General features: G+C 44.8%; 1 protein-coding gene across 1 annotated transcript in view; it reads left to right on the forward strand.

The window, feature by feature from the left end:
* The first annotated feature begins 1528 nt into the window (after positions 1 to 1528).
* Positions 1529 to 25690, forward strand: part of LOC134342448 (coiled-coil domain-containing protein 177-like) — a 67567-nt gene continuing 43405 nt past the window's right edge. Inside the window, exons 1-2 of the mRNA XM_063040585.1 lie at positions 1529 to 2033; positions 12185 to 12764. Of these exons, the coding sequence (XP_062896655.1) occupies positions 1718 to 2033; positions 12185 to 12764 (896 nt within the window). The 5' untranslated portion in view covers positions 1529 to 1717. The remainder of the gene's footprint in view (positions 2034 to 12184; positions 12765 to 25690) is intronic.

Consider the following 25690-nt stretch of genomic DNA (forward strand, 5'->3'; position numbering starts at 1 on the left):
CCTGTCCTTTCATGTCTTTAGTGGCTAAAACTTAAGGTCAAACTTTTCCTCCATGGCCTTATGATACAGAAAATTCAGTCCACCATGTTCATACCTGCTGCCAGCAGTGTAAACCTATCAGTCCAATTACACATCTTTCCTACATATTCTCTCAAAACCAACCCAGTGGAGACAATGATTCCATATGCCTTCTTCACCACCATGTCTACTTCTGCAGCCACTTTCAGTGATCTGTCATTTCTTTGCCCATTTTCTCAGTAGACCATGCACTGCATCAACTGCAAACTTACTGATCTACATTTTTATCCAAACTGCTAATATATGTATGACAAAAATCAGGGGACCAATCCCAGCAGCATTTTGCTGGTCTCAGGCCTCCAATCTGAAAACCTCACCCCTCCAATACCACCTTCTGATTCCTGTGACCAAGCCAATTTTGTATCCAGTTGGCTAGATCATCCCAATTCTACGTGATCTAATCTTCCTTATAATGTGGGACCTTGACAAAAGACCTTGCTAAAGATCATGTAGACAAAGTCTACTTCCAGCCTTTGCTAGTTTTCTCAGTCACCTCTTCAAAAATACTGAGATATGATTTCTCACACAAAAAGTCACACTGACCATCTCTAATCAGACCTTGCCTTTCCAAATGCAGGTAGACCCTGTCTCTCAGAATCCCTTCCAGTAATTTTCCAACTACTGAGGTAAGGTTAAAGCAAAGAAAAAAAACAAACTGTTGGAAGAACTCAATGGGTCAGACAGCATTTATGGAAGGAAATGGATTGTCAATGTTTTGGGTTGAGGCCCTGCATCAAACTACAATACCTGCATCCCCTTGTGTCTCCTGTGATATTTGGCTTACCAGCTGGTTTTTCGTGGCTTGTCCTTGCAGACATCCTTATATAAAGGCAACACATTGGTGACCCTCTGATCTTCCAGTACTTCATTGGTAGCAATGAATCAGTTACTCAGAGAGGAGACACAAGAGACCACAATGCTGGAGTCTGGAGCAAAATGCTAGAGGATTTCACTAGTCCAGGTAGCATCTATGATGGGAAATATTTAGGGTCTCAAACCAAAACATTCACTGCCCATTTCTCTTTATAGTTGCTGCCTGCTGAGTTCCTTGAGCACTTTGTGTCCTGCTTGAATCAATTAAGCATTTGGAGAGAAAAAACACCCAGTGATGACCATAACAAACCACAGACTCTGGTAAAAATCCTACTTGTTCCTCAATACTTCCCAAAGTTTTTATCTTCCATTCTTCCTAGGAATTGACGTTAAGATGTCAGGTCACCTATCTGTAAAGCAAGCCCTTTGTATAAAGAAAATAACTTATCCACCACCAGCCTGGCAACTGGCAAGATACTTCAGAGCATTGGGTTCAGGAGTATCCCTCCCATCATTGCGGCATTCAATGCCAGGACCGGCCATACACCACCTGGAGTCAGTCCTCCAAACGGTGAGAGGCGCTGCCGAGCATATCGCAGCCCTTGACCCGTTCCTCAGCTCGTTGATTAAGCTTCTCCATCACCAATGGTCACCAGAACGCGTCGCCCGTCGGCGACTAGACGCTGAGGAAAGTACGGGCGAGTTAATGAAATAATCCGCATTCACTGACGGCTCCTATTCTCCCTCCTGTTGTTCCCTAACTGTGAATGCCGATCAGGGCGACCGTTTTGACAGGCGGACATTACCTCAGGCAGCGGTCCGGGCAATGCAGGCCGAACTCCGTCCCCCTCCCCAACCCCAGCTTCAGGACCAGCTGGAGGCCCAGGCCGATTCGCCGCCGCCGCCGGTACTCCCTCACCTCGACCTCTCCAACTTTGAGAGCCCGCGAGCGGCGCGCGGCAGCCGGTACGTGTTGACCAGCCCGCGCTCACTGGAGGCGTGCGCGCGTCGGGGCCTGCAGCCCGTCCAGCTGCTGCCACGGCCGCTCGACGAGTGGGCCCGCGAAAACCCACACGAGCCGCTGCGCAACCTCCAGCGTCGGTGCCGGGAGCACGAGCGGGAGCGCCGGAGGTGGCTGAGAGGTGAGAGCGTGCGGAGGAGGTGGGGCGGGGACGGGATGGCTAGACAGTGGGGAGGGTGTCGAGTAGGAGAGAAGTATGGTGAAGAGGAGGGACTGGAGGAGTTCGGAGGAGGGAGGGGAGGGTTGGGGCTGGAAAAGAGGTGCCGGGGAGAGGATGGGTGTTGAGAAGGTGTGTTGGCTGGAGAGGAGGGTGGAGCAGGGGAGGGGGAGATGGGAGAATGTGGAGAGGAAAGGATGGGGTGGGTTGGAGGTACAAGGGAGGGAGGGGAGGAGTGGAAGGCGATTAATGGTAGGGGAGGGATGTGGGGGAGGAGTGAAGCAAGGTGGTGGGGAAGAGTGGGACGGGGCGAGGAGGAGGGGTGGAGAGGGTCAGGGGTCAGAGAGGGACCAAGGGTAGGACGATGCAGTCCACCTGACTGTTCTCAAGTATTTCCTAAGTATACTGTCATGCATCTTGGATAAATTAGAACCTGCCCAACTTTCTGCTGTCACACCAACTCCTGTTCTACACTCACTGAGCTGTGGCAACACCTTAACATTACATTTCCCATGCAAGTTTTCAATTTCCTTTTTCCTCCTTATCTCTAATTTCCTTCAACACTGTGCTTAGACTTTCAGTCATTCAATTCTGGTCTCCTCTCAGAGCCCCATTATGATGGAACTCTGACTATTCAACCATTTGGAAATATCAATGGTTTGGCATCTGACTCACCAGGTGAAGTTTATTGTGCTCCCCAGGGTCTTGCCTTCCATTGCAGAGATTGTTATAATATTGTAAGATTGAAGCAAGTGAGGCTTCCCTCTCCCCCTCTTTCTTCCCCCCCTCTTTCTTCCCCCCCCCAAATCTAACCAATGTTTACAGGAGCATGATTGAGAGTGTCCTGCCCAGCTGCATCGTCATCTGGTACAGGAATTGCAAGGCATCTAGCCTGAAGTCCTTACAAAGGATTGCAAGGTCTGTTGAGGGGGTCATCAAAGTCTGTCATTCACCCATCGGAGATATTTATCAGGAGAACTGAGTACACAGTGCATTTAGCATTGTCAGTGATCCCTGCCATTCATCCAACAATCTCTTTGTGGGTGTCTCTTGAAGGAGATCACAGGAGGTGGTGAAGACGTACCAGTGGAACCTCTGTGGGCTGTGAGCGGTGAACAAGACCGCCTCCAAGTTCCACTGTAATTCATACATCATTCTGCTTGGAAATATACTGACACTACTACTTATTCACATGCACCTGCTGCCTGTGACCTGGTGGCAGAGGTTGTGGACTCAGCAAGTGTGGTCAAAAAAGACCTGGTGAATTGTAGTGCATTTTGTAGACACCACACTCTGTAAATCATTGTAATTAGAATATGAGAAAAAGAAGTTCAGCAGGCCTGCTATGTCACCTTGTGATCGCACCTGTTCTTCCACCTCAATGATTTAGTATCTGTAGCCCTCTGGGATAAAATATTCCAAAGATTTAGCCTTTTGAGTGGAAAAAGTTATTTCTGGCCTCAGTATGCATTGGTGGAGGAAAGTGAATATTCAAAATACTCATAGAAGAAACACAGCACAGAAACAGACCTTTATGCCCAGAGGGTCCACACAAATCCCATGCTATTTTTTTTATTCTACTCATAGTCCCATCAATATCTCCAGATTCTATCATTTATCTACACACTAGGGGACAACTTACAGTGGGCAGTTAACTGTGCAACTCTCATGTCTTTGGGATGGTGGGTGGTGGGGGAACTGGAGCATTGGGAAGAAACCAAGGTGGTTATAGGGGGAATATGCAATCTCCACAAAGCTGCACTGGAGATCGAGATTGAATCTAGATAGCTGGAGCTGTGAGACGGTAGGTATACCCTTTGTTCCACTGCTGAATGTTTCAAAAGAACCGCAAGACGTATTGACCAGTTGCTAAGTATGTCTTTTTTCTATTTATTTTTGGTGATCTGGGCTTTGCTGGGAAAGATGGATTTACTGACTGTCTCCAATTGGCAGGACATGCTAAACAGAGTTACACTAACCAGGGTTACACGTACATAGTTTCCTGGAAGTGACAACACCAGGTTGAAAGTAGTGGAGAAGGCATATAGTACATGTGTCTTCATCAACCATGGTGTTGAGATTTCATGTTACAGTATACAAAATGCTAAAGAGACCACATTGGGAGTGTTGTGTGCAGCTCTCGTTTCCATGCTAGAGGAAGAATGAGATTGAGCAAGAGAAAGTGCAATAATGATTCGGAAGGATGCTGCCAGGACTGAAGGACTTGAGTTATAAGTAGAGATTAGATAGGCTGGGGCTATTTTCCCTGGAGCAAAGGAAGCTGAGAGGTAATATAATAGTGGTATATAAAATTATGAGTGGCATAGATAGTGTAGACAGCCAGTCTCCTATAGTGGGGGTGTCTAGAACCAGAGGGCACAGGTTTAAGGTGAGAAGCAGGAAGTTTAAAGAGGATCTAAGGGGTAAAATTTCACACAAAACTGGTTGGTTTCTGGAATGAGTTTCCAGAGGAGGTAATGAAGTCAGGGACAATACCAACATTGAACAAGTAGTCTTTGGGGTGCTGCACACTTGAGCGCTCGGTGGTGGGTGCCGATGCTTTTTTTTGCTGGTGGGGGGAGGGGGGATTGTTATTTTGCTGCTGCTTATGCATGGGAGGGGGGAGCTGGGGGGGACTTTGGGGTTATAACATTTAACTGTCATTCATTTTTAGGGGGCACTCCTCTTTTTGTGGATGGCTGTGCATCCGGGCAGGTACTTGAATAGGTAGAGCATAGAGGACTATGAAATTAAAGCTGGGATTGCATGATAAGCCTGATTGTAATCATAGACTTGATGGGCCAAAGGGCCTGTTTCTATGCTGTACAACTCTTGAGGTTAAGGATCTCTACTCTTATCCTTCTTTGTAGAGATTGAATTTGAAAGGTGTTGTTGCAGTAGCCCAGATGAGTATCTACATGATGCACGATGTAGCCACTGTGTCAATAGTGGAAAGAATGAACGTTTGGGATAGTGATGGGTACCAGAAAAGCAGACTGCTTTCTCTGAATAATGCTGAGAGTAATCTGCCATAATGACTACTGTCCAGTGGCACTAACTTCAATTATGAAGCACTTTGGATCACCTCGTCTTCCTGCTACAATGGACCCTTTCCAGTTCATATATTGCTTAAGGTGGTTCATTGATGATGCCGTAGCCTCTGCACTCCATTCTGGGTCTCAACAGTTCTCTCTGTATCTGGATCTTGGACTTCTTGACACCATCATGCTGAGCACCAGTGCCCCTCAGTGATGCGTGCACAGCTACTAATGCATGACTATATTGCTAGATCCAGTTAAAACCGAATCAAGCAACACACATCAAAGTTGCTGGTGAACGCAGCAGGCCAGGCAGCATCTCTAGGAAGAGGTACAGTCGACGTTTCAGGCCGAGACCCTTCATCAGGACAGTCCTGACGAAGGGTCTCGGCCTGAAACGTCGACTGTACCTCTTCCTAGAGATGCTGCCTGGCCTGCTGCGTTCACCAGCAACTTTGACGTGTGTTGCTTGAATTTCCAGCGTCTGCAGAATTCCTGTTGTTTGCGTTTTAAAACCGAATCAAGTTCACTGATGACACAACAGTGGGAGGCTTCATGAAGACTGTGTATAGGGAGTAGGTAAAGCAGCAGGTACAACGGTGTGAGCACAACAACTTGAGCCTCAAAGTGGACAAGACTAAAGAGATGATTGTGGCTGACCATTCCTCACTACACATAACTGGCTGCTCTGTGGAGAGAGTTAGGAGCACCAAGTTTCTGGGAGTGCACGTAATGCATGATCTCACTAGGTCTCTCAACATCACATCCTTAGCCAAGAAAGCACAGCATTGTCTCCTTTCATGTAGAGATTGAGGTGACAGAGGTTCCCCCCACACTCATTCTAACCAGTTTTAACAGGAGCACTGTTGAGAGTGTCCTGACCAGTTGTATCACCATCTGGTATGAGAATTGCAAGGCATCTGACTGCAACACCCTACAAAGGATTGCGAGGACTGCTAAGAGGATCACTGGGGTCTCTCATTCCCCCCCCCCCCATTATCTGAGATTATCTGATCATTATCTGAGATATTGATCAGGGGTGCTAAGTATGCAGAGTCCTCAGCATTGTCAAGGATCCCTCCCGCCCATCTAGCAATTTCTTTGATCCGTACCATCAAGCAGGAGGTACCGTAGCATTAGGACAAGGAGTGTTAGGATGGGAAGCAGCTTCTTCCTCCAGGCTTTGAGGCTACTAAACTCCCTGCCACCACCTAGGTTTCATCATGTATGAAAGTAACATTGCCATTGTAACATTGTAACACTGTTTACCTTCTGACATGCACCTTATTATTTGTTAATTGATCTGTGTTAATATTACCTGTTGTTTATGTGTGAGTTTTATGTACTGTTTTGTGCACCTTGGTTTGGAGGAACTTTGTTTTGTTTGGTGTTATACATGTGTCTGGTTAAATGACAATAAACTTGAACTTGATTTTATCCATGTAAGTACAGGCAGAAAGGCTGACTACCATAACTTTTTTATTGAAAGAATAGATAACTGTTATATATGTTGATATATTCTCAAACAGAGCAACTAACTAACCATTCTAATTTTTTTTAAAAAATCTACTTAAAAGAAGCTAAAAGGAAATACAGAATCTTCCTGCTTTTGTAGGAATCAGACCATTAGGAAGGTCTATTTTTGTGAATGGCTTCTGATTAAGTGAAAGCCATGTCTCATTCATAGAATTCTCACTCCTCAGTAAACAGTTTCTGGTTCAACTTCCAGGCTAGCGCGTATACATACACGTACACACACTCTCTCGCGTACCTGCATCCACACACTCACTCCAATTTTCTTATATTCATGTGTCTATCTAACAGTCTCTTAAATGTCCTATTGTATCTGCCTCAACCCCCTCCCCTGTCAGTGCCTTCTAGTCACATTCTGTAAAACCTACTTCTGACATCTCCTAAACTTTCCTTCCAGTCAGTTTAAACACATGTCGTCTGGTATTGGCTATTACCAACCTGGGAAAAAGGCTCTGGCTGTCCACACTATTTTTGCCTCTCATAACCTTATAAGACCATAAGTATTAGGAACAGTATCAGGCCATTTGGTCCATCAGGTCTGCTCTATCATTCTACCCTGATTAATTATCCCTCTGAACCCCATTATCCTACCTCTTCCCCCCCCATAAACCTTGGCACCCTGACTAATCAGGAACCTATCACCCTCCGCTTTAAGTATACCCAATTACATAGCTTCCACAGGCTTTTGTGGCGATGAATTCCACAGAAGGCTGTGGAAGCGAAGTAATTGGGTATATTTAAAGCAGAGGGTGATAGAGTGGATGTGGACCTTATCTAAGTCTTACAATATTTGATAGGTTTAAATACAATCCTCCCTTGTTTTTCAAAATTCCAGTAAGTACAGGACCAGAGCAATCAAATACTCCTTATGCATTAACTCCTCTTCCATTCCCGGAATCATTGTGAACTTGCTGTGGACCCTCTCCAATGCTAGTACATCTTTTCTCAAATAAGGGGCCAAAAACTGCTCACAATACTCCAAGTGCGCTCTGACCAATGCCTTATAAAGCCTCAGCATTACATCCTTGCTTGTGAGCATACCCAAGTCCCTTTGCACCTCTGATTTTCGAATTTTCTCATCGTTTAGAAAATAGTCTACCCCTTTATTTTTTCCACTAAAGTGTATGACTAAATACTTCCCAACAATATATTCCATTTGCCACTTTTCTGCCCATTCTTCCAATCTGTCTAAGTCAGTAACCTGGGGTTCACAGACCCTTTGCTTAATGGTATTGGTCCATGGCATAATAAAGGTTGGGAACCCCTGGTCTAAGTCCTTCTGCAGACTCCCTGCTTCCTCAACACTACCTGCCCTTCCACTTATCTTCATATCATATGCACGCTTGGCCACAAAGCCATCAATTCTGTTATCCAAATCATTAACATATAACATGAAAAGAACCTGTCCCAACACTGACCTTTGCAGCCAACTAGAAAAGGCCCCCTTCATTCCCACTCTGCCTCCATGGTCTCTTCAGCTCCATCTTTCAGAACCCTGTGGTGTACTACATTTGGTCCCAGTGACTTATCTACCCTCAGACCTTTCAGCTTCTCAAGCACCTTCTCCTTAAGTAATAGGGACTACACTCACTTCTGCTCCGACACTCTTGAATTTCTTGTATGCTGTTGGTGTCTTCCACAGTGAAGACTGATGCAAAATATGTAAGTTCATCCACCATTTCTTTGTCCCCCATTGCTGCCTCTCCAGTACCATTTTCCAGCAGTCTGATATCCACTCTAGCCTCTCATTTATTCTTTATGTAGCTGGAAAAACTTTTGCTATCCTCTTTTATATTATTAGCTAGCTTACCATCATATTTTATCTTTTCTTTCCTTATGGCTTTTTTAGTTATCTTCTATTGGTTTTTAAAAGCTTTCTAATCCTCTACTAATTTTTGCTGTATTATATGCCCTCTTTTGCTTTTATGCTCTCTTTGACTTCCCTTGTCAGCCATGGTTGTGTCATCCTCCCTTCAGAAGACCTCTTCATCTTTGGTGTGTATCTGTCCTGCGCCTTCCGAATTGCTTTCAGAAACTCCAGACATTGCTGTCTTGCCATCATCTCTGCTAAAGTCCCCTTCCAATCAACTTTGGCCAGCTGTTCTCTCGCGCCTCTAATTCCCTGTTCTTCACTGTAATATTAATATCTGACTTTATCTTCTCCTTCTCAAACTGCAGGGCGAATTCTATCATATTATGTTCCTTTACCTTAAGTTCCCTAATCAAATCAGGGTCATTACACAACACTTTCCCCTTTCGCTGCTCTGAAAAGCCATCTTGTAGGTATTCTACAAATTCCATCTCTTGGGATTCAGCACCAATGTGACTTTCCCAATCTACCTTTATATTGAAATCTCCTATGACTATCATAACATTGCCTTTTTTACATGCCTTTTCTATCTCCCGTTGTAAATTGGAAGCCAGTATCTAACTCCCATCAGGGTCTTTTTTTCTTCACTGTACACCTTCTGATCCTATGTCACCTCTTTCTAAGGATTTGCCTTAATTTTTTACCAACAAAGCCACCCCACCTGCCTGTCCCTATTTTTACCCCCTCTGGAGCATGGCACAGGAAGCAGTCCAGAGATTACTACCCTAGAGGTCCTGCTTTTCATCTTTCTACCTAACTCCATATATTATCTCTTCAGGACCTCCTCCCTTTATCTACCTTTGTCATTGGTACCAATATGTACCATGACTTCCGACTGCTCACTCCCCCTCCAGAATGCAGCGAACCCGATCCGAGAATGCTGAGGCTTTAAAAGACGTTGGTCAGAGCGCACTTGGAGTATTGTGAGCAATTTTGGGCCTCTTTTCTAATAAAGTGTGTGCTGACATTGGAGAGGGACCAGAGGAGGTTCACAAGAATGATCTCAGGAATGAAAGGATTAACAAAAGGAGAATTTGATGGCTTTGGGACTGTAATCACTGGAACTTAGAAGAGTGGGGGAAGTGGGGGTTCTCACTTAAACATATTGAATTTTGAAAGGTCTGGATAGAGTGGATGTGGAGAGGATGTTTCCTATAGTGGGGGAGTTTAGGACCAGAGGGCACAGCCTCAGAAATGAAGGACGTCCAAATGGGTTAACTCTGCTCCTAGGCCTTATAGTCTTATGGACATTCCTGGCACCTGGGAGGCAATATAGCATACGGGTGTCTCTTTCATGTCCATAGAATCTCTTGCCTGCTCTTCTAACTATGGAATCCTCTATCACTACTGCACTCCTCTTTTCTCCCCTCCCCTTCTGAGCTGCAGAGCTAGAGACCTACCGTTGTGTATGTCCTCTGCTAGGTCATCCTCTCGCAATGGTATTCAAAGTGATGTACCTGTTGTTAAGGAGAATGCCACAGTGGTACTCTGCAGTGGCTGTCTATCCCCTTTACCCCTCCTAATAGTCACCCTTTGTCCTGCACCTTCAGTGCAACAACCTCCCTCTATGTCCTGTCAATCAATCTCAGCCTACATCCATTTCCAACTCCAGTCCCTTAACACTATTTGAAAGAAGCTGCAGCTGGGTGTACTTCTTGCAGGTGTTGTCGTAAGGGAGTACTCCCTGCCTTCCCGTATTCCACAAGAGGAGCATTCCACTATTCTACCTGGTATCCCCATTGTGCAATAAGAAAGAAAACATTAAAAGAAAAAAAATCTACCTGCAGCCTTCGCTTCTCCTTGCCAAAGCCTGAGCTCCCCACTCAAACACTGGCCCTGTCACGCAATGGACACACTGCTCAAACCTAACAACTTGTTATTGGCCCTTTCCAAGTGCCTAATTATGCACAACCCAATGTCTCCTCGGGAACTGTGGTGCGTGGAATGTCCTGCCAGCCACTGCTTGTTTATTTTGAACTCTTTCCTGCTACACAATCCAACATCTCCTCAGGAACTGGGGTGTGCAGAATGTTCTGACTGCTTCCGCTCTCTTCTTGTGAACTCTCTCTCCCACTCTGCAATCCAGTGTCTCCTCCAGAAATATGGCATGCAGAATGTCTGTTCTAAAGGGATGACCTTTTAATTTGGGGCTGTGTCCTTGGATCCTAGAATCGCCCACTACTGGAAACATCCTCTCTCCATCCACTCTATCCAGACCTTTCGGTATCCAATAGGTTTCAATGAGCTACTCCTAACCCCGTCCCCCCATCCTTCTAAACTCCATTGGGTACTGGCCCAGAACCATCAAACAATCCTCCTACATGAACCCTTTCATCTGGGTGAAACTCAAGGTTCCACAAATGATTCAGTCTGTTGTGCACAACATATAGGTTGATGTTTCAGTACTGTTTTCAGAGATTGTCGCCCTTTTGGAAGTCTCAGCTTTAGGCAGTGCATTAAATTGAGGCCCAATTTGGCCTCTGTGAAGGATGAATGAAATATTGCATTATTCAACACAGGGCTAAGATGTACATTGGAGTTTGGAATTCTTCCTGTGGAGTAGAAGATAGCAACTGTTTCTGCATTATTTTAAATAGGAAGGAGAGAGAAAATGGGAAATACTATTAGCCTGAAGTTAGCAGTAGGCAAAAAGCAGAAGCTAGTGAAGGATATAATAACCAAACAGCTTGAAAAGAGTAACAGGATTGACCAGAGTGTCTGTGGATTTATAATAATAAACGCATGTTTAACTAATTTGTTAGAGTTCTTTGAGGACCAGTAAGCTTCGATGGGTGGGAGTGAGGAGGTGGAAAGTAAACCAATGGTTTTAATGTAGTTTTGGATTTTTGGAAAGCATCTGCTATAGCCTCATACAGGAGATTCAACAAGATTAGAAGCAGATTTGTGGATAAAATTCTGATCTGCATTGAGAACTGATGATCAACCAGAAAGTGAAGAGTGGGAATAAACTGATTTTTGACCCAGCCATTAGTAATCAATATCAATATGGCTAATAGAGCCGATTGTCATGTTTTCTAATTTGTTAATGATACCATACTAGATTGGATTGGAAATTCAGAGGAGGAACGTAAAGAGGCTTCATGGGAATACAGACAGGCTGAGAGAGTGGGTGGGAATATGCATATGAAATATGTCTGTCTGTGTAGGTACCATATCCGATGCTGACTTTGGTGACCATGGTTTTCCATATAGATCTATCCTTCGTTTTTTGAATGAAATATAATGTGAAAAAATGTGAGTTATACACTTGGTGCACAAAAGAGAAAGACCGTACAGCAGGTCAGCATTGGAACAGTCCTTCAGGCACATCATACCTGTGTCGACAATGATGCCAGTCTAGCCAGATCCATCTGCCTGTACATATCCTGTGGGCCTCTATTGCCTGTCTGTTCGTATGTTTGTGTAAATGCCTCTTAAACATTATTGTACTGTATATAAGATGCAGCTGCTTTTACAACATTGAAGCAATGGAACTTGGGGAAATTATGCAATTTGCTGTATAGATGCAAATTGTTTGTTCAGTCATCCTGAGATTTGTCTTTCACTGTAGAAGGGTGAGAGTTGTTTTGATCATGAAACGTGTTGCATTTTTGACATGCTCATTTTACAGATCTCCAGATTGATATTAATATGATTTGCTGTTAAATTTACAGAGTGCAGAGAAGAGAGAGAGCGTATCATTGAGGAAGAAAAAGCTCAAAGAACACCCCTGCCAACTTTTGTAAAATTTGATGCTCAGAGATCTACTAGTGAATCTGGTTTCCCCAACAGTTATGTTTTGGATGCTCTCCACGAAGGACAGAGTTCTTCAAATGTTCCTCTGACAGATGACAAGAGTCCATTACCTGGTTGGGCTGTTTCAAGAGAAGGAAGTAAACAGCCAGACGATAGGCAAGCATTTGCCCAGGTGAAAAGGAAAGATTCAAAGGATACCAGTATGGTTGGGTATTTTCAAAGGAATACCAATCTTGGCGATTTAAGGCAGTCCCCTGCCACAGCAAGGAAACTGGACAAGCTGGTCAGTGAGATCCGAAGGGAATCCAATGTAATCATTCCTGAACGTGATCGAAAGATTGCTGCTTTAATGCTGGTTAAGCATCAGGAAGAGCAAGAGAGGCTGGAGAAGCGTTTCAAAGCCCAACAGTTTTGGGACAAACTGAAACGAGCAGAAAGACTAGCACAAATGAAGAAGGAAACTGAAAGGCAGAAAGGCTTAATCAAAAGTATTGGCAGGTGACCATATTAATATATTTCCTTTCAGTATTTAGAGATGGTGTTAGTGGAGATTTTACATTTGTCACAAGGCCTGTTAGGGTAGTGGAAATACAAATGAAACCAACTGCTGGTAAATGGGATTAGTGTAGGTCAGAGGTTCCCAACCTTTTTTATGCCATGGAACCCCGACCATTAACCAAGGGGGTCTATGGACCCCAGGTTGGGAACCCTTGGTGTAGATAGTTTCTTGATCAGCATGGGCTGAAGGGTCTGTCTCCATGCTGTATGACCTATGCAAATTGATTACTCCAATGCTGTTAATTATGTATAGTATAAATCGTAGTCTTTATTTTTACTTGAACTGACTTATTTCTTACATCCTTTACATACATGAGGAGTAAAAATATTTACGTTACGTCTCCATCTATATGTGCCATGTGCAATCATAGTAATTTATAATAAATAGAACGGTCAATGTAATACAGTCAACTCAAATCAGCGTGAGATCATCAGTCTGATGGCCTGGTGGAAGAAGCTGTCCCGGAGCCTGTTGGTCCTGGCTTTTACGCTGCGGTACCACTTCCCAGATGGTAGCAGATGGAATAGATTGTGGTTGGGATGGCTTGGGTCCCCAATGATCCCATGGGCCCTTTTTATACACCTGTCTTTGTAAATGTCCTGAATCATGGGAAGTTCACGACTACAGATGTGTTGTGCTGTCCGCACCACCCTCTGCAAAGTCCTGCGATTAAGGGACGTACAGTTCTCATACCAGGCAGTGATGCAGCCAGAGTTTCTTGGGCAAAATTCCAGTTCTTGGGCCACACACCATTCCACACAATAAATGATCAAACTCATGAGATGTATTAGATTAATTATTAACATACTCCCTCTTTTTACATTTACCGTTCTCAGGTTCCGTTCGTACTTGATTTCAGTGTTGTGTTCTTACTGTTGACACTACCTGAGTTTCGTAATAAAGATAATGTGCTGGAAACACGCAGCCCAGAAAGTGAAACATAAGAGCTGCCGCAGTTTTTGTCATGTCAAAAGTTAGTTGGCAGACATGGTAAAACGATCTTTCAGAGTAATCATTATCCTATTTTAGAAAACAATTAGAATTTCCAGGGTTTCATGCCTGAAAATTTTGCAGTCTCACTTTACTGAAATCTTTGTGATTTATGCAGACCTGACATTTTCGTCTCAGAGGTTTTGCTGTCAAATGAAATTAGTGATTTAAATATGACAAAGTTTTTAACTAAAATGTTCAGTCAGTCACTGCTTCCAGCCACTGCAAAACTTGTCTCAGATTCTGCACCACTTAGGAAATCTGAGGTGCTTTGGGAACATTGGAACTATACGTAGTTTAAAGCAGGTCACAGAACAGACCAGGTCTGGGAAAAACTCAAGATTCATTACCTTGATAGAGGCAAAACAAAACGGTTTTTGGCCAAAGGTAAATGAGCTCTTAACTTTCCTTCTTTGCAGATGTTCACTGATATATGGTTTAGTGTTTTTATTTTAAACAGGTACGTAGAAAATAACTACACAAAATGCTTGAGTATCTCAGTAGGTCAGGTAGCATCCATGGAAATAAGCAAACAATCGATGTTTTGGGCCAAGACCCTTCCTCAGGACTGAAATGGAAGGGAAGACGCCAGAATAAAAAGGGGGTGGATAATGGGAAGAGAATAGCTAGAAACTGACGGGTGGTTGGGAAAGGTGAAGGACTGGAGATGAAGGAATCTGATAGGAAAGGAGAGTGGATCATAGGAGAAAGGAGAGGAGGGGGAGCACCAGGATGAGGGGATAGGTGGATGAGAAAAGGTAAAAGGCCGGAGTGGAGAATAGAAGAAGAGGGAAAGGGAGGGGGGGCATAATAGTCATCCCCAGCGGATTCGCAGGTGAAGTGTTATCTCACCTGGAAGAACTGCTTTTTGGTCCAGAATGGAGGTGAATAGGCAGGTGTAGCACTTTGGCCACTTTGAGGAATAAATGCCGGGAGGGAGATTAGTGGGGAGTGATGAATGGACAGGGGAATCACGGAGGGAGCGATCCCTGCGGAAAGTGAAGATTGGGGGGTAGGGTAAAGACGTTTAGTGGTGGGATCATCCCTTCGGAGATGGTAGAAGCTGCAGAGAATGATGTGTTGGATGTGGGGGCTCATGGGGTTATAGAAAATAACTACATTATACATATAAATATACTTGAATGTAGAACAAAGGAAGTTCTGTACTAGGAAATTGGAGGAAAGTGAAAATTGTGAGCCAGTTTAAACAATTATTCCTTTGAAACCTATTATGAGTAGGAGGTGTAAGCAAGGCAGTCTGGAATTATTTGGAAGGCAATTGGATGGGAGGAGTATTGCAGATTGAGTTGGATAAATTGAATGTCTTCCCTTTAGCTGTAGCACTATCTGATTGCTTTGTGTATTTGAGGGGCACAGGTGCTATCAACTGACACCGCATATGAAACAGGCTATACGTTTCCTTGTTCTCTTTGTTCATTTATGGCCTCTAGGGCATGTAAACATAACTGATTGCCAGGCACGTACACCGAAGTGCATAATCTGTTTAAAAGAGAAACCTGAGTTTTAGTCATCGCACATAATCCAATAGAGTACCTAATGAAGCCCATAGGGCTCCAATTAACTGATCTTAATTGGCAAGTCTTACTGGGTCAGCTTGGTGGTTTGAGCACGTTACTGCATGAGGACAATGTAGCCAGGAGATGAAGAAAATAAGTCTTAGAAACATACTGTTAACTTATTGGTATAAAGTCAATTAAACATCGTTTTGAAAAGGTATTGTTTTGTGATGGATAACAAATCAACTTGTATTTTTGAAAAACTAAATAATCTAAAAACAGAAACAGTGTGCAAGTGCATGGGTATGTTCTACAGTTTTATTTTCTGGATTGAATTTTAAAGAAAATCATATAGGTTTTAATGTGGGTTTTTCTTTATGGAGTGTTACGTACCCCGTAACTGGGTTGCCAAACCAGCAGAAATGGACCACTTAGTTCGAGTCTGGATTACTGGAACTAAGAAAGTTTTATTAAAGAAATAAGTAACACAGTACTCTAATCGTAAGGATATAAATGCAACGGGTTAGCAATGAAAAAACACACATGTACACTGAACTAGGATAATAGGAATCAATCAAGCTCTATCGCAGTCTAGGGGTAAAATGATCAGTCTCAAGTGATGCAGAGTTCAATTCAGCTCAGTACAGTTTGCAGCAATCACTATTGTACCGTTGGAGAGAGAGAGCAAATGATGATATGCAAATCGGATTCAAACAGACCTTTGATATTCCTCGCAGTTAGCTTTCGGGCGAGCCCTTTTTAATGTCTTCTGAGGTCACCGACTGTGACCCCTCCGTTCCGGATACGATCGTTCTTCCGCGGTGAATCCAGCACCCAGGCAAGGGTGGACACACACACCAGGTTCCCGCTGATCGTACCTTTTCACCCTGTGCGTCTATGGTCGGTCCTGCGACCAGACCTCCAAACTCCCACCAACTTGTGGGGGCACACCGCACTTCCAGGGTCTCGTGATCTCGTGGTGTCTCGTGCCTTAGTGAACCTGTTCCTTTTATCCCCTGCTGGGGTATCGCCTGTCCATCAATCTTCAAACAGTTTAGGTTCAAAGCAACCGGTCTGTCAATACTCGGAACTGTGTCTCTTTTTGTTAATCTCCCTTCTCTCTCATTAACATTTTGAACGCTTCTCTCTTTGTCTCTCTTATCTCTCGCATCAGCATCAATCTTCTGAAAACTTGGTCTTTCGTCACACCCCTATCCTTCAAAGGATTTTTACCGGGGTAAAAATTATAGGCATGAATACATTATTAGATACACACAAATATACATGGTCATCAGCTATTTGGCTAATACAGAGAACTTTAAGTTGTCAACACCTTGACAGACAGTCAGCCATCACCTTTCTGTTCCTTTTATATGTGTTATTTTAATAATGCTCTAAGACCAGGCTCCAACTTAGCAAACTTCATAGTGGCCAAAAACACTAATGAGTTGTGATCAGTGTAACTTCTCAGTGGTTTTCGTCCCGGACAAAGGTAACAAGGGTCGTCCCACACCAACTTAGCATTCTTTGGCAAGAGCTTAGTAAGAGGGAGGGTAATATCCGCAAAGTTTTTTTTTGCAAAACTTCCGATAGTACCCCACCATCTCCAAAAACCTTCTCAGGGCTCTCTTGTCTGTCGTGGTGGGGACTTCAGAGATAGCCCACACCTTAGCCTGCATTGGTGCCAGCTGCCCCTGTCTTAACACAAATCCCAGATAAGTGATTTTTCTGTGGCCGAATTCACTTTTTGCGAGGTTCACTGTCAGGCTGGCTTCAAACAGCTCCTCCCACGTGTCACTCCAGACCACTACATCGCCAATATACGCTTCTGCGTTCTTTAGCCCTTTTGTCACTGAATTAATCATCCTGTAGGGGTTTTGCTCGCTAGGCTGACCTGATGTGACAACAACACCATGTCCTGGCTCTTTGCATCGCCTCGGGACATCGGGACATACGTGTGCGTGCCGTTTAATTGGCTTTATCGGCAACTCGCTTTGTTCGGGGATTAAGTGAGAGAAATCAGCAAACAACAGGAATTCTGCAGATGCTGGAAATTCAAGCAACACACATCAAAGTTGCTGGTGAACGCAGCAGGCCAGGCAGCATCTCTAGGAAGAGGTACAGTCGACGTTTCAGGCCGAGACCCTTCGTCAGGACTAACTGAAGGAAGAGTTAGTAAGAGATTTGAGAGGGGGAGGGGGAGATCCAAAATGATAGGAGAAGACAGGAGGGGGAGGGATGGAGCCAAGAGCTGGGCAGGTGATTGGCAAAGGGGATGTGAGAGGATCATGGGACAGGAGGCCCAGGGAGAAAGACAAAGTGGGGGGGAAATCCAGAGGATGGGCAAGGGATATAGTCAGAGGGACAGAGGGAGAAAAAGGAGAGTGAGAGAAAGAATGTGTGTATAAAAATAAATAATGGATGGGGTACGAGGGGGAGGTGGGGCATTAGCGGAAGTTAGAGAAGTCGATGTTCATGCCATCAGGTTGGAGGCTACCCAGATGGAATATAAGGTGTTGTTCCTCCAACCTGAGTGTGGCTTCATCTTTACAGTAGAGGAGGCCGTGGATAGACATGTCAGAATGGGAATGGGATGTGGAATTAAAATGTGTGGCCACTGGGAGATCCTGCCTTCTCTGGCAGACAGAGCGTAGGTGTTCAGCAAAGCGGTCTCCCAGTCTGCGTAGGGTCTCACCAATATATAGAAGGCCACATCGAGAGCACCGGACGCAGTATATCACCCCAGCCGACTCACAGGTGAAGTGTCGCCTCACCTGGAAGGACTGTCTGGGGCCCTGAATGGTGGTAAGGGAGGAAGTGTAAGGGCATGTGTAGCACTTGCTCCGCTTACAAGGATAAGTGCCAGGAGGGAGATTGGTGGGGAGGGATGGGGGGGGATGAATGGACAAGGGAGTCGCGTAGGGAGCGATCCCTGCGGAAAGCAGAGGGGGGGGGAGGGAAAGATGTGCTTAGTGGTGGGATCCAGTTGGAGGTGGTAGAAGTTACGGAGAATAATATGTTGGACCCGGAGGCTGGTGGGGTGGTAGGTGAGGACCAGGGGAACCCTATTCCTAGTGGGGTGGTGGGAGGATGGAGTGAGAGCAGATGTACATGAAATGGGGGAGATGCGTTTGAGAGCAGAGTTGATAGTGGAGGAAGGGAAGCCCCTTTCTTTAAAAAAGGAAGACATCTCCCTCGTCCTGAAATGAAAAGCCTCATCCTGAGAGCAGATGCGGCGGAGACGGAGGAATTGCGAGAAGGGGATGGCAACTCATCAGCAAAGTTGGCCAACACAATAGAGTTCTCCCATCTGGTCGGCACCACACTTATCTTTTCAAAATGGGTCTTCCCCTTATCAGGTGGCACCCTAGCCTCATTAGTTTTCGTGATAACACCGACTAGGTTTGTTCGCCTATCGTGGCAAGCTGTTAGCATATCAATAGCCTGTAATTGTGTTAGCTCACGTCTACAATAGTCAATGGTATCCTTCCTCCTGTGTGGCCAGTAAAACTCTTTCATGATTCTACCGACTGTTTTCCTCCCCCCAAAATGTCCACCGAGAGATATCTTGTGGGCCAAGTTAAGAATCCCATCTCCATAAATTTTTGGCACCATCACCCCCCCATTTCTCATCTGCGGGCACGGTACTTGGCCTCCATTTCCTCCTCAGTACTCCCTCCTTCACATAATAGCCCACTGGCTCCCTTTTCAATTCTGCTTCAGAGAGAGCTGTCTCCGTCAAAACCATCAGCTCCTCGTCTCACTCCTGTGCCTGTCCAAATTCCTTCCTTGCTAATGATAAATCTACCTTAACTTCCGTTTCACTACACTGCTTCTCACTTTCTAACCCCTTCTGATACAAGGCTGATAAAAACGTCTCAGCCAAATCTATATTCACTTCGGCAGCCTTTCTGGACATGTGCCGAGTCACTGCGCAAACAGGATAAACCTGTGAGTCCATGGGCGGGGCCTCAATGCTGGCAGGTTGGCTTGTCAATCTTACTGCTGGGTACACCTCTCCGCCGGCGAGGTCATTACCGAGTAAGACCTCCATGTCTTCCATCGGTAGTTCGGGCCTCAACCCGATCGTGACCGCTCCGGAGACCAAGTCGCTTTTTAGGTGTACCTGGTGCAAAGGTGCTGCTTCGGTCCCTTTCCCAATGCCTTTTATCACCCTGAACTCCCCAGTCTGGGTCTCTGAAGTAAAGTCTTAACACACACTTTAATATCAATGACTGACAAGCTCCAGTGTCTCTCCAGATCCGCACTGGAACTGGGTTTAACCCCTCCTTCAATGACACCAATCCGGCCGAGATAAACCTCTCGCGCCCTTCCTGAACTTTATCAGAGCTCTTCTTCCCTAGCGGTTTGTTTACCAGCTCCATACAGCCAGTCGGAACCGCCGTTTTCCCTTTTTCCGTCTCCTTCTTTGGGGCAAAGCACCCGGACGCAAATTGTCCGACTTTCCCACAATTATAGCATACAACCCCAGGAGACTTCCTACCAGACTGCTCCCAGTCTACCTTATCCTTCTCACTAGTCCCCGGCTTACTTTCTGACTTTTCTGGCGGACTCTCTCCATCGTCCTGACTACCCTTCTGGTAGCCTTTACTCGGGGTAAACTTCGTTTTATGTGTCAACGCATACTTGGCAGTTGCGGCCAAGGTGTCTTCCTCTTTCTCATCTAGGTAGGGTCTCATACCTTCAGGGACACAGCCTTTAAACTGCTCAATCAGGATTAGCTGTAGCAGTCTGTCATGATCCCCATTGACCCCTTTCAAGGCATACCAACGCTCACAATACATCTGCATCTCACGGGCAAACTCTAAATACGTGCGGCCCCACTGCTTCCTCGCATTCTGGAACCTCTGCCGGTATGCCTCCAGGACCAACTCATAAATCCTGAGTATGGCCTCTTTCACCACATCATACCTCTGGGCATCTTCTGCGGACAAGGCCGAGTAAGCTTGCTGGGCTTTTCCTTTAAGTACAGTCTGAAGCAAAACAGCCCACATCCCTCGGCCAGTCCTGACTTGCAGCAATTTTTTCAAAATGGAGAAAGTACCGATCAACATCGGTCTCCTCAAATGGGGGAACCAGCCTAACCTCCTGGGTCACCCTGAACCCTCCACCTTGGTTCGGCATGGGCCCCTGCGCTATCATCATCTTTAACTTCTCCAGCTCAAATTCCCTTTCCCTCTGTTTCTCTCTCGCTTCTCGTTCAAACTGCCTGTCCCTCTCTTCTTGCTCCAACTGTTTTATTCTCTCTTCGCGTTCTAACTGCTTCTCTTCTCACTCCAGCTGTTTTACCCAGAACTCGCGTTCGAGTCTCAATTTTTCAATCTGCAGCTGTACTGCGTCTCCACCAGGTTTTCCCATAGATACCACCTCCAGCTCCCCTTGGGGAAACACACCTTTAGATACATAGTGCTCTATGATAGCTCTGTGCATCTCCGCTCTCCTCATTGTCGACTTCCCCTGAAAAAGATTCAAACGTTTGGCCACAGTTGCCAATTCTGATTTTCTGGCATCCTCTAATGCCTCCAAGGTCGGCGCCTTTAGAAATTCCTCAATCTCCATTCCTGCTGTTTGCCCTTTCTTTCTTTCAGGAATTTTAACCCAATCAATTTACCCCATCCCAAATTTAGCATTCAAAATCGCGGACGAGATCCCCACTTATGTTACGTACCCCGTAACTGGGTTGCCAAACCAGCAGAAATGGACCACTTAGTTGGAGTCTGGATTACTGGAACTAAGAAAGTTTTATTAAAGAAATAAGTAACACAGTACTCTGATCGTAAGGATATAAATGCAATGGGTTAGCAATGATAAAACACACGTACACAGAACTAGGATAATAGGAATCAGTCAAGCTCTGTCGCTGTCTAGGGGTAAAATGATCAGTCTCAAGTGACGCAGAGTTCAGTTCAGCTCAGTCCAGTTCGCAGCAATTGCTGTTGTGCCGTTGGAGAGAGAGAGAGAGAGCGAATGATGATATGCAAATCGGATTCAAACAGACCTTTGATATTCCTTGCAGTTAGCTTTCGGGCGAGCCCTTTTTAATGTCTTCCGCAGTGAACCCGGCACCCAGGCAAGGACGGACACACACACCAGGTTCCCGCCGATCGTACCTTTTCACCCTGTGCGTCTATGGTCGGTCCTGCGACCAGACCTCCAAACTCCCACCAACTTGTGAGGGCACACCACACTTCCAGGGTCTCGTGATCTCGTGCCTTAGCGAACCTGTTCCTTTTACCCCCCTGCTGGGGTATCGCCTGTCCATCAAACTTCAAACAGTTCAGGTTCAAAGCAACCGGTCTGTCAATACTCGGAATTGTGTCTCTTTTTGTTAATCTCCCTTCTCTCTCATTAACATTTTGAATGCTTCTCTCTTTGTCTCTCTTATCTCTCTCGTCAGCATCAATCTTCTGATAACTTGGTCTTTCGTCACAGGAGAAAGTTTTGAGCATCGTGAATAGACATTAGATCTTGGTAATTCAGTTGATTAGTTAATATGAAAAGGTAATTGACATTTTAATGATTTTTAAATTCAATAAAATGAAAAAGGTCTGATGTCCTAGCAGCATATATTGTGCCGGTAACTTTAAAGTTTAGATGTAAGATATCTAAATCAGGTTTATTATTACTGTACTGACGTGAAACTTGTTGTTTTGTGCCAGCAGCACAGTGCAGTACATAAAAATACTACTGTAAGTTACTATAAGTCAAGTGCAAAAAAAGTAAAATAGGTAGTGGTCCTGGATTCATGAACTGTTCAGAAATCTGATGGTAGGGGGAAGTGAGGGGAAGAAGCTGTTGCTAAAATGTTTTGTGTGTGTTCTGGCTCTTCCTTAATGGTAGCATTGAGAAATGGGCATGTCCTGGGTGGTGGGGGTCCTTAATGATGAATGCTGCCTTTTTGAGGCATTGAATTTTGAAGATTTCCTTGATGGTGACGGGGCTAGTGCCCAGGATGGACTTGGCTAAGTTTACAACCCTTTGCAGCCTTTTCTGATCCTGTGCAGTGGCACCTCCATATCAGAGAGTGCAACCCGGTTAGAATGCTCTCTACAGTACATCTGTAGAAATTTGCTTGAGTCTTTGGTAATATACCAAATCTCTTCAAGCTCACAAAGTATAGCTGCAGGTATGCCTTCTTTGTAATTGCATCAATATGTTGGACCCACGATAGATATTTAAAGAAGTTGACACCCAGGAACTTGAAACTGTTCACCCCTTCTACTGCTGACCCCTCAATGACTGGTGTATGTTCTCCTGACTTCCCTTCCTAAAGTCCACAATCAATTCCTTGGTCTTATTGACATTAAGTGCAAGATTGTGGTTGCAATACCACTCAATTAGCTGATCTATCTCACACCTGTAGGCCTCCTTGTCACCAACTGAAATTCTGCCATTGTATCATAGGTAAATTTATAGATGCTTTGAGCTGCGCCTAGCCACACAGTCATTGGTGTAGAGAGAGTCCAGCAGCAGAGTAACTACACATTCTTGAGTTGCGCCTATGTTGATCATCAGCGAGGAGGAGATTTTATTTTTGATCCACACTGAATGTGGTCTCCCAACAAGGAAGTCAAGGATCCAATTACAGATGCCCAGGTTTTGAAACATGTTAATTAAGACTGAGAGGATGATGGTGTTGAGAGTGGAGTTGAAATCAATAAGCAGCAGCCTCTGATGTCAGTATTGCTGTTAGCCAGGTGATCCAGGGCTAAGTAGAGAACCAGTGAAATTGTAACCACTGGAGACCTATTGTGGCGGTAGGCAAATTATAGCAGGTCCAAATCCTTGCTTAGGTATGAGTTAATTGTAGCTGTGACCAAACTCAAAGCATTTCATCACAGTAGATGTGAGTGTTGCTGGGTAATAGTTGTTGAGTTAGCTCACCCTGCTCTTGGGCACTGGTATGATTGTTGCCCTTTTGAAGCAGGTGGAAATCTTCAACTTCAAAGAGTAGGTGTTTTTATTAAGTTCTATATAATTAGATGCAAGAGCACAAGATTGGGATTTGTGTAGATATCCCACTGGCTACCAAAAATTCTGAAACTTTCATATTCATAAACTGATAAATAATGTTTTCAAAGTGATCCATCAGTTGGCTTTTTAAAAATATTACTTTGGACAGATTAATGGTAGTACTGAAGGTAATTTAAGGAATGGAAGCATAAATGTAAGCAATATGGCTCTTTGGTGATCTTGTCCACTTTTTTATATTGATTCCCATATCCTCTAATTCCTTAAAAGTTCAACCTTTCCATCAGGAATGTATTCAGTGGATAAATATCCATAGTTCTCCAGAGTAGATAATTCCAAAGGTTTGCTTTCTCCATCTGTGTAAAGCAGGGGTCCCCCACCTTTTTTGCACCGCAGACCGGTTTAATATTGATAATATTCTTGCGGACTGGCCGACGGGTTGGGGGGGGGGGGCTGTTAATCACGACCAGAGTATAGGTGATAAGTCAACTATAAGTCTCTTATAAGTGGCTAATTGGCTAATACACTCAATTTCATTTCTAAAAGGGTTTATCTAACAAATTTAATATTAAACAGACAGTGCATATTTTCCTCGCATGAATACAGTGACAAGTTAATTATAAGTCAATAGCATCATAACATTTTAAGTAACGTTTGGATTTTAAACACAAAGCACATATTTTCCTTGTATAAACATATAAAATCTTTGCAACACACCAATATCGCTGAATCAGTGGGAGCCCTGGGCTTGTTTCCCTGCAACAAGACGGTCCCATCGAGGGGTGATGGGAGACAGCGATACTCGAAGGGGGTTCCTTATGTCCAGTCTATTCCGCAATTTAGTTTTCGTTGCACTCATTGCAGAAAACCCTGCTTCACAGAGATATGATGTTGGAAATGGAAGCAACATTTTCAGTGCTTTCATGGCTATCTCAGGATATTCAGCCTCGACTTTGATCCAGAATGCTGGCAGAGATGTTATATCAAACGTACTTTTCAGCCCACCGTCATTTGCAAGCTCGGAGTTGATCTTCTTCCCGCGCTGACATGGATGATTTGCTGGGGACATTCACAAATGGGTCACGGACCCATTCCTTTGCACGTCTTGGGTCAATTGCGGTTGGGAAGTAACGCTCGAATTCTGTCGACAGTGAAGATAGGTGATCGCGCACCAGCTGTGAGAAGGATGGTGCAGCCTCAGTCTCTCCCAAAATCCCAGCTAATGTTGCGAACGTGTCAAATATGCCCCTGTCCACTCGCCGTCCCCACAGTTCCAGTTTGACTTTGAAAGCAGACACTTTATCTGCCAACTTGAAGACAGTTGTCATTCTCCCCTGAAGTGACAAATTGAGTTCATTGAGCAGGTTGAAGATTTCACACAGATAAGCGAGTTTTGCTATCCACTCCTTGTCACTGAAGTGTGCTGCCAGTGCTGACTTTTTTCCTGAAAGAAATCTCTGTAGCTGCTCTCTTAACTCAAAAACCCTGCCCAGGGCTCTCCCCTTGATAGCCACCTGACCAGTGTGTAAGAGAAGGCGTTTGTGCTCTGCATCCATTTCCTCACGAAGTTGCTCAAACAGACGTGAGTTAAGGGCTTTTGCTTTGATGTGATTGATGACTTCAACAACGTCACTCAATACGCTGTTAAGATCAGGTGACAATTTTCAGCTAGCCAGCAATTCCCTGTGTATGACACAGTGTGTAGACTGGCATTCAGGAACAACCTCTTTGACTCGGGTAGTGAAACCAGACAGCCGTCCAGTCATAGCTGCAGCCTCGTCTGTGCATATTCCAACACAGAGTGACCAGTCCAGTTTGCCTGACATGTAGTCATTCATAGATTTGAATAGTTCTGCACCAGTTGTGTTAGTTGGCAGCGGCAGTGCACACAACATATCCTCGTGCACATCATCTTGAAATATATATCGCACATAAACCAGCAGTATTGCCTTGTTGTCGACATCAGTAGACTCATCGACCTGGATAGCATACCATGGTGACTGGTTAAGCCGTTCCAACAGCTGTGTTTCGATGTCCTCCGCTATGTCATTGATCCTCCTTAAAACTGTGGTAGCTGAAAGAGAAACCTGTGCCATCTTGTTAGCTGCAGCTTCTCCCAACAGTTCACGGCACATGTCCTTGGCAGCAGGCAAAATCAATTCTTCACCAACAGTGAAAGGCTTCTTAGCCTTAGCAATACGACTAGCCACTAAGTACGACACTCTCAGAGCAGCAGCATTTGTGGAGATGGTGGCTCTCAGCACTTGCTTCTGTCCCGCTTGCTTATGTTTTTTCCACTCAAAAAACTCAATGGGTTTGTCTTTAAGTGCAGGGTGCTTGGACTCAAGGTGCCGATGCAGTTTTGA

This window comes from Mobula hypostoma, chromosome 2 (assembly GCF_963921235.1).
Source record: "Mobula hypostoma chromosome 2, sMobHyp1.1, whole genome shotgun sequence".
NCBI classification, from domain to species: Eukaryota; Metazoa; Chordata; class Chondrichthyes; order Myliobatiformes; family Myliobatidae; genus Mobula; species Mobula hypostoma.